Source organism: Amblyomma mixtum, chromosome 10 (assembly GCF_055824585.1).
Source record: "Amblyomma mixtum isolate Tamu chromosome 10, ASM5582458v1, whole genome shotgun sequence".
NCBI lineage: Eukaryota > Metazoa > Arthropoda > Arachnida > Ixodida > Ixodidae > Amblyomma > Amblyomma mixtum.
In genome coordinates, this window is record NC_143021.1 from 55466323 (window position 1) to 55483846 (window position 17524).

The 17524-nt window shown below is 49.2% G+C and overlaps 1 protein-coding gene and 1 non-coding gene across 2 annotated transcripts; both read left to right on the forward strand.

The window, feature by feature from the left end:
- Positions 1 to 207: 207 nt before the first annotated feature.
- Positions 208 to 281, forward strand: TRNAI-GAU (transfer RNA isoleucine (anticodon GAU)). Its single transcript has one exon. It is a non-coding gene; the product is annotated as a tRNA-Ile (tRNA).
- Positions 282 to 2304: 2023 nt separating this feature from the next.
- LOC149325840 (uncharacterized) lies at positions 2305 to 4551 on the forward strand. The gene has a single exon (XM_089562927.1). It carries the CDS (start codon positions 2597 to 2599, stop codon positions 3893 to 3895), a length of 1299 nt encoding a protein of 432 aa, XP_089419053.1. The 5' UTR covers positions 2305 to 2596; the 3' UTR covers positions 3896 to 4551.
- Positions 4552 to 17524: the final 12973 nt, after the last annotated feature.

The window sequence follows — 17524 nt, forward strand, 5'->3', positions numbered from 1 at the left end:
ATCAATGGGCCTGTTGCCCACGTCGGTCCATACCTACCCTGCTGACTGTGTCCCGTTATAAACCTTTCCGAGTACACCAGAACCTGAGCCACGAAGCCATCGATGCTAAAACAGACTACGAACACTTAAAATTCTGGTTAAATGACCAAAAGAGTTCCCACTTCAAGTTATTGATCAATTCGCTCTCGCCCTACCATAAGCTTGCCGTCCCGGTTAGCTCAATTGGTAGAGCGTCTGCTCCGATGAAGCGGTGGTCCCGGGTTCGATCCCCGGACCAGGACGAATTTTTCTTTAACTACGAAGTTTCTGAGAAAGCTGTATAGCTTTCCTTTGTAGCCGTATGGCTGCGCTCGGGTGGACGTCAATGAGTAATTACTCACTTATTACAAATCTACTCCACCTTGGGGGATTCCCCTAAAACATTTGGTCAACACTGTTGCCGCTTCGAGTTATTGATCAATTCGCTCTCGCCCTGCCATAAGCTTGCCGTCCCGGCTAGCTCAATTGGTAGAGCGACTGCTCTGGTGAAGCGGTGGTCCCGGGTTCGAACCCCGGACCAGGACGAATTTTTCTACGAAGTATCTGAGAAAGCTGTATAGCTTTCCTTTGTAGCTGTTTGGCTGCGCTCGGGTGGATGCCAGTGAGTAATTACTCCCCTTATTACTTAAAATTTTCATGGAACTTTCGTTCATGTTCTTCAAGAAGGTTCCCATGACACTGCTGCGCTGCAGGATTCCTCGTCTCAATCTTTATTTATGACGAACTGGCCACACCGTCGAATCAATGTGCGTCATGGGGGGACGATGAATTCTTAGACCCTTTCATTCTCTCCTGCCGGCGGTCTGCATGGCAGAGTATTAAGTATTTCCAAAATCCTATCACTCACTTAGGGCTGCCATTTACTCTTCCTGCCTCCTCTCTTTCGGTGCAACCGTCAAAAGGCATGACCGTAAACTGGCTTGAGAGCTTCTTTACAGGTATCCAATCGAGAGCGGGAGATTTTTGTGTAACTTCTTTCCCTTAACTTTTCTCTCAAAATTTATTTACTTATGTATATTACTTTTTATTTATTTATTTCATCCTCCCCTCTTTGTCTCATCGAGTTTCGTTTCAGTCTCCTCAAAATCTCTAAATATTTGCTATTCGTTTCCCCAGATTCCTCAATTTTTATTGATGAGCCGCTTGAGATAAGCTTGAATGAATTTTCCTCCTGTTTGAGCCCGTACCAAACCCAGGCCAATCTCCCAACGTGGGCATGTGCCATCGCTTCACAGGCAACGACAACTGGGCTCCCAAGCGATTCGCATCTCCCACTTAACCTCTGAATGAACCCAGTTTATCGTGAAGCTTGTATTAGTAACATTTTGTTCTCCAAAAATAATCTTACTGTTCCAATGCTTTCTCATTTTTCTTTCCATGTTCCTCTGCTTTGATCAGCCTCCTCAGCCCCGCAGAATAAATACAGGAAATGGAAGCATAGCCCGACTTCAACCTCCCATTGCCATAAACATGATGCTTCGTATTATTTTCGAAATAAAAATGTGATTATGATGATGACGACATTCTGCTCACATTACCGGTCTCGCTGCACGAGCCTTCAGTGTCTTGTTTTTCGAAGATATTAATGTGTGTGATGAGAAACTTTGCGAAAGTACGCTATAAGCTCATCGGCCTTCCTTGTCTCCAACGGCATCCTCGTTGCCTGTGGTCCTTCGTACGCTTGGTAAACTGGCCGCACAACCTAGAAAACACACTGCTGAGAGAAACCCGCCTCTCCGGTCTCCTTAGTTGAAAAGAAAGCCGTCCACTGCCACATGTGGACACGTGCTGGTCAGGGCCGCCCATAGCAATAGAGACTGAAAAGCCCCTCTAAATTTGAATGGCCGAATGTGAAATCAAGAAGTTAGGAGACTTTCAGATGTTTTATTGAAACTACATGATCCATCGTGGATTTCAACTCCATAATAAGGATCTGGCCAGTGTGGTTCCATGGAAGCTCGGCAGCTAATTCCAGACTGACGCCACACTCCCGAAACACTTCTGCGAAGTTGGTGAACAAGAGCTCATGATTAAAAGTGCCATAGTCGTCAATGTACCTAACGCTTTAAATGCAACAATTCTAGAGCGGTACGCAGTCTTCATCCAGGACGATCGCAAAAACGTCGCCGTCAACAGGAGCGACACCTGAACAAATGAGCCCATGTAGAAGACTAAAACCCCATAGATACAATACAAAGGGCAGAACTTCAGACTCAGTCAATAGGTCTAAGAAAACGGAGATAACGAAGTATATTGTTACGGAACTTATGCCGGGCTGCTACGCAACTTACGCCGGGCCGCGCTTCGGAGCAAGTGAAGAAGACGAAGGGCGCAGCGGAAGAGAAGAGGACGACGAAGGGGCGCGTACTCGAGACTGGGACTGGCTCGACGCTGGCCGTTCACCGTTTCACTGTTTGCTCCCATATCCCCGTTCATCCTGTAAATAAACCCATTCCCTTCGTCACAACTTGGTGGAGGTGCGGGGTAAGTCGTTCTGGACCCTGCAGAACCTCGACGGAGCAAACGCTTGGCTGGGCTACCCCCTGACCTACCCGACATGGCGAGCCAAGACGGAAGTGGTCCTTCTTCGGGTACGGCTGGTACTCTTTCGAACGCAGGCCGTGAACACCAAGCATCGACCAGTTCCTGGCCTCCTCAGCGTGAGCCTAGAACGTTTTCCGGCGGCGTGGACGAGGACGTTGAAGATTGGCTCAAACACTACCAACGGGTCAGCAAATACAACCGCTGGGACCCAACCATGCAGCTCGCCAACGTGGTTTTTTATCTCACCGGTACCGCACTACTGTGGTTCGAGAACCACGAAGAATCCTTCTCCACCTGGACTAAGTTCGTGGAGGAGATCGCAAAGTGCTTCGGCGACTCCCTCACAAAGAAACGCAAGGCAGAGAACACCCTATCTCAACGAGCACAGTTGCCTGGAGAAACCTGTACGACATACATCGAGGAAGTCTTGCGGCTCTGTCGAATTGTGAACAGAAGCATGACCGAGGAGGACAAGGTTGGCCACATTTTGAAAGGAATTGCTGAAGATGTGTATAATTTTCTGATCACTAAGGACACCCTCACCAGCACGTCTGACGTTATTCAGCATTGCCGCACGTTCGAGGCGTTGAAAATGCGGCGAATTGCACCGAAGTTTGGGCGCCTTGCTAATGTTACCACTGTTGCTAGCGTCGACTATTCTGCCAATGACGATCTTGCCACGCTCGTCCGCAGGGTTGTCGCCGACGAGTTGAGCAAGCAGTTGCAAGGCGTCGGCGTACCACCACCGCCTGTGTATCACGAATGCGCAGTCCAACCACCGCCTTCCGATCCCCAAGCCTCGTGGACCTGGCCTCCTGACCATCAGCGGCACTCCCACAGTTACGATCGTGTCTCCGAGCCCCCGTACATCCGGGGTACACCCGTACCCCGTACACCGAACGTGCGTCCTGCAGCTGCCTCCGACTCCCGAGCACCGCCCGCTCCCGTCGATACCTATGGTTTTCGTGAGTCGCCGACTTGCTATCATTGCGGCCGCCGCGGACACATCGCGAGGTTTTGCCAACGCCGGCGACCACAGCCTTCACGCTCCTGGACCCGATCTTCGACCAGTTTCCGGGACAACAATGCGTGGAATCAACCAGCCAGTTTCCGGGAGAACACTGTGTGGAATCAGTCGGCCGGTGTCCGGGAAAATGCTGGATGGGTTCAACCTCCTCCCCCGCCACTTCGCCCTGGTGCCTTCCGGAGTGACTCCCCCGCTTCTGACCGTAGCTTCACTCCACCACCGCAGCGACGGGGCCGGTCCCCATCTCCACGCCAGCGCTCTTCTTCGCCCCCGCCGGGAAACTAGCGGGAGCGGCCGATGGGGGTGAGGTCGCAGAACGTTCAGCTTCGCCAATTCCTCCGCCTGCTGTGATGTTGAAAAACAAAGTGCCAGTTAGTGTAAATGGTGTAAATACTCTCGCTTTGGTGGACACCGGTGCCGCAGTGTCTGTAATGAGTTTGTGTTTTAAAAATCGGTTGGGGCCAACGGTTATGTTTGCTTTGGAGCGCAGCGCCAGTTTTCGCGGAGTTGGAGGCGAACATTTGCGACCTGTGGGACTCTGCTGTGTGCCGGTCGAGATCGCTGGAGAAACTTTTAGGGTCGAGTTCACGGTTTTGGAACGAGCCACGCATGACGTTATTCTCGGTATTGACTTTCTGCGTGAGTGTGGAGCGACGCTTGACTGTGCCGCTGGCGAAATTATCCTTCGGCGAAATATTCTGTCTGCTTTAGTTGAAGATTCAGCCGCCCCTGTTAACGGCGTATTGTGTGTCGCCACAGATGTACTGTTACCAGCTCAGGCGGCAATGTTTGTGCCTGTACGCTGCTCCGCCGACCGATCAGGCATCCGTCGTTTGCTCGTTGAACCCAACTATAACAACGCCGTCAAGAAACATCTCCTTGTGCCCCGTGCGATTGTTGAGGCCGTCGATTGTTGCGCCCACGTGTGGACGGTGAATATTTCGTCGGAGCCCGTTTGTATACCTTCCGGCCTCAAGTTGGCGACGTTTGGCGACTATGAAACCCTGGATATACGGTCCGTGTCCCCTCTCCCGCACCAGAGGGCAGAACAAGCCGACTATCACGCCGATATTAACCGCATGATCAACAAATCTCTCCCTACGTCCGAGCAGCGTGCCTTACATGAAGTCCTGACTCACTACGCATCTGTGTTCGATTTTGCTCACAAAGCTGATTTGCCTGCTCCGCCGGCATCACGTATGCACCATCAGATAAACACCGGTGACGCAGCCCCTATCAGGCAGAAGCCATATCGTGTGTCCCCAGCGGAGCGGCGGGTAATCAACGAGCAAGTCCGAGACATGCTGGAGAAAGGTGTTATCCAGGAGTCAGCAAGCCCTTGGGCTGCCCCTGTCATCTTGGTGCGGAAAAAAGACAACTCATGAAGGTTTTGTGTTGATTATCGGCGTCTAAATGCCATCACAAAGAAGGACGTCTACCCTTTGCCGCGCATCGATGACGCCGTGGACTGCCTCCAATCCGCATCCTATTTCTCGTCGGTGGATTTGCGATCTGGCTATTGGCAGATACCGATGCATCCGGCGGACCGGGAAAAGACAGCATTTGTGACTCCTGACGGACTCTACGAATTCAATGTGATGCCCTTTGGATTGTGCAATGCCCCAGCGACGTTCGAAAGATTTATGGACACAATCTTGCGTGGCCTAAAGTGGGAGGTATGCATGTGTTACCTGGACGACGTCATCATTTATGGGACGACATTTCGTGAGCATAACGAACGTCTTGGACTCGTGCTAGACTGCATTCAACAAGCTGGACTAATTTTAAATTCTAAAAAGTGTCACTTCGGCGAGCGACAAACCCTGGTGCTGGGATTCCTCGTCGACCAGAACGGGATTCGGCCGGACCCGCAAAAGATTGCTGCTGTGCGTGACTTTCCGGAACCTCAAAATGAGGAGCATTTGAGGAGCTTTTTGGGCCTGTGCTCGTATTTTCGTCGATTTATCCAAGGATTTGCCCAAATTGCCCATCCGTTGACTTGCCTCCTGCACAAAGACGCTCAGTTTGTGTGGTCCCCAGAATGTGCGTCATCATTCCAACAACTGAAGTTCGTGCTAACTTCTGGCCCTGTTTTGCGTCATTTCGATCCCGCGGCTCCTACGGAGGTCCACACCGACGCTAGCGGCGTGGGCGTCGGCGCGGTACTCGTCCAGCTTCAGAATGACGCCCAACACGTTGTTGCCTACGCCAGCCGCACTTTAACGAAAGCCGAACGCAATTATACTGTCACTGAAATGGAATGTCTCGCCGTTGTTTTCGCTGTCGCCAAGTTTCGACCCTACCTCTATGGACGCCACTTCAACGTGATCACCGACCATCACTCCCTATGTTGGCTCGTTGGCCTACGCGACCCTTCAGGTCGGTTAGCTCGCTGGGCCTTACGTCTTCAAGAATATGACTTTTCGGTGTCCTATAAAAGCGGCCGTCGCCACGCTGACGCTGACTGTTTATCGCGTTTCCCTCTTCCTTCAACGCCAGTCGGTGAGGACGACCTGGATGACTGCCTAGCCTCTTTGACCGAGACATTTCCGGACCATGTCACGTTCCAACAAGAACAACGCCAAGATCCAGCTTTGAGTGCGCTCTTTGCCAAGGCTCACATGGCTGTAACTACTACACCCTTCGTTATCCGGGACGGCCTACTTTATAAAAAGAACTACTCAGCTGACGGCGCTCGTCTGCTGCTTGTTGTCCCGGCTTCTCTTCGTGGTGCCGTCTTACATGCAATGCACGATGACATCACCTCCGGTCACCTGGGGTTTGCTCGCACCCTTGCTCGAACCCGACAACGTTTTTACTGGCCAAGAATGTACACAACGACACAGCACTACGTAGCAAGCTGTACTCCCTGCCAACGGCTGAAGCGGTGCAACACACCACCGGCCGGTCTTCTGCAACCGGTAAGACCACCGAGCTTCCCTTTTGAGAAAATCGGAATTGACTTGGTCGGCCCGTTTCCGAAGTCGTCTGCAGGCCACCGCTGGATTATCGTAGCTGTGGACTACTTGACCCGTTATGTGGAAACTGCTGCACTTGTTTCCGCCAAAGCGGCAGACGTGTCGGAATTTTTGCTTTCCCACGTCGTTCTTCGCCACGGTGCGCCTCGTGTAGTCATCAGTGACCGCGGCCGGCAGTTCACTGCCGACGTTGTAGAAGCACTACTCCGGCTGTGCGGCTCCGAATACCGCCATTCTACGCCCTACCATCCCCAGACGAATGGGTTGACAGAGCGCGTCAACCGGACCCTGATCAACATGATGTCCATGTACGTAGCATCAGACCACAAGAATTGGGACGCCGTGCTGCGATTTGTTACGTACGCCTATAACACAGCGAAACACGAGGTCACGGGATTCTCCCCTTTCTTCCTGCTCTACGCACGCCTCCCGCGGACCTTCTTGGACACTATTCTGCCATTCTCCGGACATGAGGACATCACACTCTCGCAACACCTCTGCCGCGCTGAGGAAGCCCGTCGACTTGCTCGTCTGCGAACCATCACAGCTCAAGGCCGCGCCAAGGCTCGGTATGACGATGTGCATATGGCTGTGGCCTACGCACCCGGAGATCTCGTTTGGCTTTGGACACCATTACGCCGTCGGGGCCTGTACCAGAAATTCCTTTGGAAGTACGCCGGGCCCTTTGTCATTATCAGCCGGCTGAGTGAAGTCACCTATGTTATCGCGAAAGTGACCTCGGCGAATCGCCGCTCACGAAAGACAGAGGTCGCTCACGTGGCTCGACTGAAGCGCTGCCATCCTAGGTCCTAACTCGCTCGGGGCCGAGCTTCGTCTGCCCGGGGAGAAGTGTTACGGAACTTATGCCGGGCTGCTACGCAACTTACGCCGGGCCGCGCTTCGGAGCAAGTGAAGAAGACGAAGGGCGCAGCGGAAGAGAAGAGGACGACGAAGGGGCGCGTACTCGAGACTGGGACTGGCTCGACGCTGGCCGTTCACCGTTTCACTGTTTGCTCCCATATCCCCGTTCATCCTGTAAATAAACCCATTCCCTTCGTCACAATATTATGTAGGCGACAAAGCAGCGCTAAGAGACATGGGCGGAGAAAAGAACACATGTTCTTTGTGTTCTTCGCCAGCTCTTTTCATCGCTGTGTTCTACTGCCGATGAACCCGTTCATCTGTCATAATAATGTGTACAAAATCGAGTACGCTTTGAGGAATGTAGATAGCCCTAAAGCGGTCAAGAGGAAACTAGGGATAGGATCCAATAAGATACACACGTGAACAGACAAGGAAGTCAGTGTCATTTCCAGTATGGCTAACAATCTTAAGGTAGCCAAATGTTTCCCCACTGATCTATACAGCAACAGAGTTAGGCAGGACAACAATCACAGAACCAGCGGCGCGGAAAAATTGGGCATCCTGTCGGTAACCGAAGAGGAAGTAATGTACAAGGAATGCAAAAACGTAATGCAGATAGTGACGATGCGGTAACAGCAGATCGGTTGGAGAACTGTTGGGAGATTGTGCTCAAGAAATTGGCAGAGGCTCAACTTGGTGAAGCCCGGAAATCGCGAAAGTAACTTCATCCGTTTCTTCAGCCCGCCGTCGTTTCCTAGCTTGAGCGAATCGTTGCAAGTCTTGCCTTGTGCATGTCGGACGACATGGCCTGGCTGAAACGCACAGCGTGGTTACGCCGGGATGACTGCGACGAGCCGGGTCGGAGCCCGATATATCTCCGTCTGGCGTGACGTCAACATAGCGAGCGCCTCCTCACTGCAGCGGCGCGCAGCTGCTGCTCGGCGCACCGCGGTTACGCTGGGACGACCGCGACGAGACGAGTTGGGGCTCTGTCTCTCTCCGTCTGGCGCGATGGATGGATGGATGGATGGATGGATGGATGGATGGATGGATGGATGGATGGATGGATGGATGGATGGATGGATGGATGGATGGACGGATGGACGGATGGATGGATGGATGGATGGATGGATGGATGGATGGACGGATGGACGGATGGACGGATGGATGGATGGATGGATGGATGGATGGATGGATGGATGGATGGATGGATGGATGGATGGATGGACGGATGGACGGATGAACGGATGGATGGATGGATGGATGGATGGATGGATGGATGGATGGATGGATGGATGGATGGATGGATGGATGGATGGATGGATGGATGGACGGATGGACGGATGGACGGATGGACGGATGGATGGATGGATGGATGGATGGATGGATGGATGGATGGACGGATGGACGGATGGACGGATGGACGGATGGACGGATGGACGGATGGATGGATGGATGGATGGATGGATGGATAGGAGCGCCCCCTTTGGAACGGGGTGGTGGCAATTGCCACCATGCTCAGCTTTTCTTTATTTATTTTTTTGTTGTTTACTGTGTTGGCAATTCTCATTAAGATTCTCCATCACCTTTGCCTACGGTTTCCTACTATTCTAACCTTATGCCACATCTCTGCTTTTCAGCCACCAATCCTCCAATCGCTTTTTGCTGACTTCCACTGCAGATTTATTTACATGACCATTGTTATCTTTAAACCCTAGGGCCTCAGAAAGAGTGACTGTGCCTGCATCGACATCCGGATGGATACCATCACATTTTATTACGAGGTGTTCAATTGTTTCCACAGATCTACCACACACTGCACATGTGTCATCTTCTTCGTTAAATTTCTTTTTGTAGCTGCGCGTTCTAAGACACCCTCATCTAGCTTCAAAAAGTAGGGCACTGCCTCTTGAGTTATCATAGAAAAATTCTTTCCTGATCTGCCTTTTCCAGAATCGATATAGTTCTACACTATGTTTCTTTTCCATTGAATTCATCCAATTTTTAACTTCCGCGTTTTTAACCTGTCGTTTAATGCTCTTTCTTTCTCCGTCCTCATGACCGGCATACTTACTGGTTAGTTTTCTAGTTCTTTTCCGCCACTGTGAGTCAACGTTCTTTCTGTATAAATATTTAAATACCTTAGCTGCCCATCTGTTATCGTCCAATTTCCTCAGGCGTTCTTCATATAGTATTTTACTCTTAGCTTCCCATGCCTCGAACTATGCCCAGCCCATATCCCCTTGTACTGCCTCGTTTGTGGTTTAGCCGTGGGCACCTAGTGCTAATCTTCCAACAGCTCTCTGATTTACGTCTAATCTCGACCGAACTTCTGCCCTTAAGCACAGAACCGCATTGCCGAAAGTAAGTCCCGGCACCATTATTCCTTTCCAAATACCTCTTAGTACTTCATATTTGTTGTACCCCCATAATGCCCTATGTTTCATTATCCCGGCGTCTCTTCGTCCTTTTGCCCTAAGGACCTGTTCATGCTTTTCCGTGTATATCTGCCCTTTGTTTAGCCATATCCCGAGGTATTTGTATTCGGCCACTTTGGGTATTTCGTGGCCTTGTATTGTAAGCACCTGATGAGTTGTATCGTTAAAAATCATCACCCCTGATTTAGCTGCGCTAAAACTGAATCCTAGAGCGTCTCCTTCGTCTCCACAGCAATTAACCAAAGCTTGTAAATCTTCCTGGCTATCTGCTAACAGTACAATACCGTCCGCATACATTAAACCCGGGAGTCGCTGCTCAACTACATTTCCGCCTAATCTGTACGATAGATTATAACCCAGATTACTTTCTTCTAGCCTTCTTTCCATATTTCTCACGTAAAGCATGAACAGCAGCGGTGATAGAGGGGAACCTTGCCTTAATCCTTTGTGCACCCCCACCGTTGTGGTACTTTTTTTTCCTTCCCATGTAATTTCAACTGCATTATCTCGGTAGATTTCCTGTAGAAAATCAATTACCTCATCACCAATACCTAAATCTTTCAATATGCTCCACAGGAGTTCCCTGTTCACGTTATCGTATGCACCGCTTATGTCTAGAAAGGCTATAAACAGAGGTCTATTTTCCGTCTTAGCTATTTCTATGCATTGGGTAAGCACGAACAGGCTATCATCTAACCGCCTACCCCTTCTGAACCCATTCTGAAGTTCTCCGAGTATCCGATTACCTTCTGCCCATGACTGCATATTTAATTTCACCGCCCGCATTGCCAGCCTGTACATAACAGATGTTATCGTAATCGGACGGAAGGATTTTATGTTCATCTTATCTCCTTTCTCTTTATAAATCAAATTCATTTTACTCTGTCTCCAGCTGTGCGGAATTTGCTGATTTGTTATGACTGCCTCCAATGCTTTTATCAGCGCGTCCTTGCTTCTTGGGCCAAGTTCATTAATCAGCTTAATTGGAATTTCATCTATCCCTGCGGATGTGGTTTTAGGAATATTCGCTTCCGCCTTTTCCCAGTTAAGACTAGTCAGTTCTAAGCTGTTCTCTTTTGTGCTGTCCTGTGTTGCCGCCTGACTTGGGGAGATTACCCCATTGGCGTCGCTAAAAGACGCAGCTATAAATGACGTAATGTAGTCCACAGCATCGTCTCCCTCTAAACATTCTCCCTCAGCATCTATAATCTGTGCCTGCTTTCTTTGATTTGTTTTTCCCAACCAGCTTATATGGTTCCAGAATTTTCTTGGCCCCCCTTTATTTGCCTCGCGAACTTCAGCCAGCCATTTATCAGAGGACTGCTTTATTTTAGCCTGGACTAGGACCTGAACTTGCTGTTTCTTTTGTCGATAAGATTCCCATTTTTTTCCTATTTCCTCTACAGATAACTGCGCCCTCTTTGCTTCTCTGTATTCCCTTGAAGCCACCCGTCGTTGTTCGATGGCCTCCTTAATTTCCATATTCCACCAGCTTCGTGGCTTCCTCTTCCCTCTCCAGCGGTTAACTCCTTTCACTTGTTTCATTTTTGTAGCGATGAGCAGTTCCAACTGATTATAATCCCAATTTTCCATGTGGCGTTTCTCAATTACTTCTTCTATATCGGCTGATATTAGCGCTATTTTTACATCATTTAATTTTGCGTTGTCTTTTGGACGTCGTTGCATTTCTCTTTTGAGGGCTCCCAACTGCAGACTAATACGTTTATGATCACTTCCTAGGCTGTCCTTCCCCTCTTCGTCTATTTCCATTATTGCGAGCTTGCTATAGATGCCCTGCGACATTAGACAGTAGTCAATGGTTGTTTGCCTGTTACGGGATTCCCACGTGATTTGTCCCTCACATTTAGTTTCTCTATTGACAATAACTAAGTTGTGCCGCTCACACAAGTCTAGCATTAACTTCCCGTTACAATCTGTGTACCCATCCAGATCCTCGATGTGGCCGTTCATGTCTCCAAGCAAAATAATATCGACATCGTCTCCAATCTGCTTCATATCGTCATTGAGGCACTTAACTAGATCCTTGTTTTCTTGCCTGCATTTGTCCCCGGTCCCTAAATAAACTACCCCTAGCCATGTCATTTTGCCAGCAATTGTACCTGATACCCAGACATGTTCTTTGCAAGTTGATTTTATTCTTTGCCAATTTGTTCCTTGATGTATCAGCATACCTACTCCTCCTCCCTTCTTCTCCGTTGCTGTTCTGTTGCACCCTTCCCAGACATAGCCATCGATGAAAGGTGGATCTTCTAGATCCCTCAGATGTGTCTCGCATAGAGCGTACACACCTACTGCTTCGTCCTTTAACTGCTGTTCTATTTCTAGCCATTTCGCTCTCTTTCTACCCCCTTGCATGTTTATGTAACTGATCCTGGCGTTAAATTTCTTTTTCGTAGTTTTCTTTCTGGGCCTCCTAGTGGCCATTTTGTTGGGATCAGCCGCCATTGTTACATTTACATCGCTTCTACCTACCCCTACGCCCTCAGCCACCGTGGACCCCCTAAAAAAGCTACCGCTCGGCCTCCCAGGCGCCTGCCTATCTCTTCTCCTACCCTTCCACTGAAATGGATGCCATCTCGTCCAAAGTCTCTGCCCGAACCTGCTCTGTGCACTTCCTTGTTTATTTCTACCACCTCAAAGCCTTTCTCGAGGCCTAACTGCCTTATCTCGCGATTAAGATTCACAACGTCTTTAGCAACCTCTGCATTCCTTCCTTGTACCTCCGGCACTGTACACACCACGATCTGCGCTTGCTGTGCTATCGCCCTTATACCGTCAACTCCCTCAGCTAATGTTTTCCCTACTTGTGCGGCGTTACCATTCAGGACATCATTTAGCCCCGCCGCTACCACTACCAAGTTACGCCTTGCAGCCTTCTCGGAAAGTTCACTTTTAGTCGCTCTCAGGACATCGTCCATTGTCTTTCCTGGAAACACCCCGACTGCTACCCGCCTATCACCCTTCACCCGGTCCAGAATAGCTCTTTTGCAGCGCCCCATGTTTGAGTCACCAGCGATAAGCACTAGGGTACTGTGCCACTCCCTCCTAACTTTCGGATCTTGCTGCCTCTTATCAGCGACTGTGCCCTCATTTCCTGGAAATAGCTCGGACCCCTTCTCAGTACCGCCTCTCGAATTCCCAGCTGCCACCTGTGCATAGCTGTTCCTGCCTGAACATGTCTGACCTACTTGCCCCTCGCTGTCCATGCCAGTGCAAGCCCCATCCACGTGGCTGGCGCTGGAATGCCCGCCATTGTGGCTTCCAATGGCGTCATCACAGCGAGCGCCTCCACGCGGCAGCGGCGCGCAGCTGCTGCTCGGCGCACCGTGATTACGCTGGGACGACCGCGACGAGACGAGTTGGGGCTCTGTCTCTCTCCGTCTGGCGTGACGTCACAGCGGAGGTCATGCTAAAGGTCAAACGTGGTTACACCGCCGGGACGACGCTGAAGGGCTCAAACTGCGAGCAGTATTGCTTTCTCAATAAAATAAGTATCCGCCCTGAATACGCAATGCGTCGGGATCTCGAATGCACCAGAATCTTGGAAGAACGCTGGCATTATTCTAATTCATCAGAAAGGGGACGTCAATGACTTGAAAATTTAAAAACCGATCTGTTTACTCTCCGCCCCTTACGAGGTATTTAGTAAGGTAATCGCTAATATAATTCGAGTGACTTAAACTTGAATCAAGAAAACTCTAGGCAAGCTACCGTAAAACCTATTTAACGGTTAGCGATATTCACACAATCAAATATGTGATGGAGAATTGCGCAGAATATAAATTTAATCAATTGTTATGTATAAAGTTCAGAGACTAGGAGAAAACCCATACTTCGTCGAAACCTCAGCAGTCATGCAGGAATTGCATAGTCAGAGTGTGCAGGGGGCGTATGTAAAGGTGCTGAAAAATATCGATAGCGGTTGGTCACCAGTCATGGCCCTTCACGGAGAAAGCAATAAAATGGCAACCAGGAATATTGTCAGGCAGGTAGGCGCGATATCCCCAGTATTCACCGTGTGGTTACAATAGGTAATGAGATGTCAATTGAGAACTGCTAGAAATAAAACTTTATGGCGAATAGCTTAGTAATCTGCAATTTGCTGATGGCGTTTCCTCAGGGGATGAATTGCAAAGGATGGCCGATGATCTGCACAGGCGAAGCAGAACGATGGACCGAAATCGCTAATAGGTGGTCTGAAGAAGTGCAGGCCAAAATGCCAGCGTCGAAGGTTGGGTCTAGCTTCTAGATCGTTGACAGCCGAATGAAACCGTGACTACCTGGCGACCTTACTAAGAAAATCGGACAAAAGTTGTGTAAGCGCGTCACCTCAAGCAAAACAGCTGGCATCATACATCCGATCAGCACATGGTGTCAGCGCCATCAATGAAGGCAATGACCGCTCCTTGAGTAACCTGAGAAGTTCAGCGGGTCACGAAACGACGAAGTGCAAGCCGACATGCTAGTGCCAATGATTATAATCTAGATAACCAATTTCATTTGGTACTTACAGAATTTTCTTCGCTTCGTCGGACTACGTTACGCTTGTTTTGTTCGTGGTGTGTTTGTGGCCTCTGTTTGCGGCAACTATCTTTTCCCCTTACGTCTGCTAAAACTCTCGGTTTGCTTGTTCGAAGCTAGTTCTATATGACAAGGGTGCGAGGTGTACTGAGTTAACTGCTGTTAACACCCTAACAAATGTTCGGCGCTCACGAAAAAGTCCATGAAAACACTGGACAAATAGGTTTAGGTGTGGCCGAGAAGAATGTCTTCGAAGTTTTCACAATCGCAAGATTGGGAGGATTCTGATAGTGAAGGTAAGCAACCCACTGTGACTGAATTCTTGAAGGCCATTCGTTCTTCGCACGAGAAGATTTCCAGAGTCAGTTCACGAGTTGACAAACTGTACACAGCAGTAGTCTCAGCGTTTTAACAGTGAAGCGCAGAGACAGCTCATTAATGGTATTCGGGCATCGCTGTAACTCGTCGCTTCAAGATATGAACTGAAGGTGTCTGTGGCTACGTATTCAGCTGTGGTCTCTGCCTCAAACGAGCGGTCAGAAGAGTTGGTGGGGTCTTTAGAGGTGCAGACTGTGGGGGGGACGCGCTTTACTCGTCCCCTGTGGTTCGCTTCCCCGCAATGCACCCTCAACTAGTTCCCTGTGGTTCGCTTCCCCGCAGTGCACCCTTCTTAGCCATGTTAGTTACGTTAAATAACAGGGGAAAGCGCTGGTGTCGTAGCGACACTAAGCGACACGAGCGCCACAGATCGCGTGTTTGCAGCGCGCGCGCGAGGGAGACGGCCTTCTTTGCCTCGGGAACGGGGACGCGCGCTGACGTTGGGTGCTAGGCTGACGCGAAGCCTCGTGGGGAGGAACGTTCCACCGCATCTGTCCTCATCTGTCCTGTCCGGCCGCGGAGTATCCCTTGCCCTAGCGTGGGTGAAAATTCGCTCGTAACGTGCTACTGAGTCGGACGTCCTCGATTCCTCACCATATTGTATTGCTAGTTGGCGTTATTGTTTTAGTACTAAATGCCTTGTTTGTGTCAGCCAGTGTGCCGTTCCTTTGTTCCCTCAGAGCAAGGCCCGCCGTGGCCGGCGGGCGCTCGGTAGCGTACGCGACCACGGGGTTGGGTCCTGCGCTTCTGAACTGTCTGAGCCGCGGTTAAACGGAGGAGAAACGTATTTATCTCCCGAATTAAAAACCCCACAACTGATACGTTTAGTTTTCTTCGCACTGCCCTGAATAACCTGGAAGCCCGCTCAATGCGCAGCAGCATAGAGATTCATAGCTTCAAAGCGGTGCGAGATGAATACCTTGGTGTTACATCGAGGTCAGTTGCAAGTGGGATGCAGATGCCAGACCACGTTTCAATCCGTAGAGGTTGTGCGCCAAGCAGAACGGTAGGTCTTAAAATTAACGTGCAGACAACCAAAGTAATGCTCAACGCTCTCGGAAGGCAGCAGCAGTTCACAATTTCCAGCAAAGTGCGGCAAGTGCTAAAGGAGTACGTCTACTTAGGGCAGGTAGTGACCGCAGAACAAAATCACGAGAGGGTAATAGCTCGAATGATAAGAATAGGCAGAGCACAACTGGCAAGTTCTCTCAGATCATGAATGGCAGTTTACCATTATCCCTCAAGAGAAAAGTACTCACCTATGGAGCAGAAACTTGGAGGCGAACGAAAAGGGTTCAGCTCAAGTTTAGGAATACGCAGTGAGTTATGGAACGAAAATTGATAGGTGTAACATTAACACATTGGAAGCTGGTGGAGTGGGTAAGGGAACAAACGCTGGTTAGCGACATCCTGGTCAAAATCAAGAGGAAGAAATGGCTTGGGCAGGGCGTGTAAAGCGAAGGCAAGATAACTGCTGGTCCTTAACGTTAACGGAGTGGATTCCAAGCGAAGGCAAGCATAGCAGGGGGCAGCAGAAAGTTAGGTGGGCAGACAAGATTAAGGAGTTTGCGGTGATACGGTGGCCGTAGCTGGCAAAGGACAGGGTTAATTGGAAAGATTGTGAGAGGCCTTTGCCCTGCAGCGAGTGTAGGCAGGCTGATTATGATGATGATGGAGGAGAAGTTAAAATATACTTCAGGAACGAGACTCATTTGACTTTTGCGAATTATTTTATTGATGCGTTTGTATCATCTATTATGGAACTGAGAAAGCTATCTCCCCCTGGAGGGAAGGTTGAGGGGCTAGTTGATATCACATGATTACAGAACTTAAAACTCAGCAGGGAGCAAGACACATGACAAAGCAAAACCGGACGAGCTCAGAACAACAATCTCTCCATCTCTATCTGATGTTTCTACCGTCCGCTAACATAGGGGAAAAAATATTGTTGATGATAGAGAATTATCGAGCCTTATTAGGCCCATACCAGATAGCAGTAGCGATAGACGATAGACCTTGACTGCGTGATTTATGAAAAAAATTTCTACAAACTTTAAGAGGCACTTTTACATATCTCCAATGGTTCTTTTAAGATAGGAGACACGTCACCAGATCTTAAGGCCTCGGTTATAGACCAATCTGCAAGTCCGCAAAAAAAGCCCGACAGTATAAATTACATGCTTATTGCCATGTTGATAGTTAACATCTTAACAGGAAAAATTGCACACCACTGTATGGCACCTTCTTACGAAAAGTATCCTTGTTTCAACTGAGGCACAGTACGGTTTCCGCCTTAATAATGCTACAGCCGATACATAGACACTGCTATGGTTTTATCAACGCTAGCTTGCATAAGAATAGTGTATTGTGGAGTTATTTAATAATAACTAATAATTAACATCATTACGTAGAAATATATAATTAATATTAAATAATACTTTAATAATTATTATAAAGTATTGACTTCCGGGATCAATACCAAGATGTTTCGCACCGAGAAAAAACAGCAAAATAATGCATAGATTTAGTGTTTTTTTCTCATATGCAATGCGGTGTTCTGCAGGAAACTGTGCAAGGACCATTTTTGTTTACTGTTTACGTAAACGATATGTTTTTTAAGGCGAAAGCCTTTAATGGCTCATGCTCGCGGTGTCCGTCCATGCTCGCAGTGTCCGTCCATGCTGGCGGTGTCCGTCCATACTCGCGATGTCCGT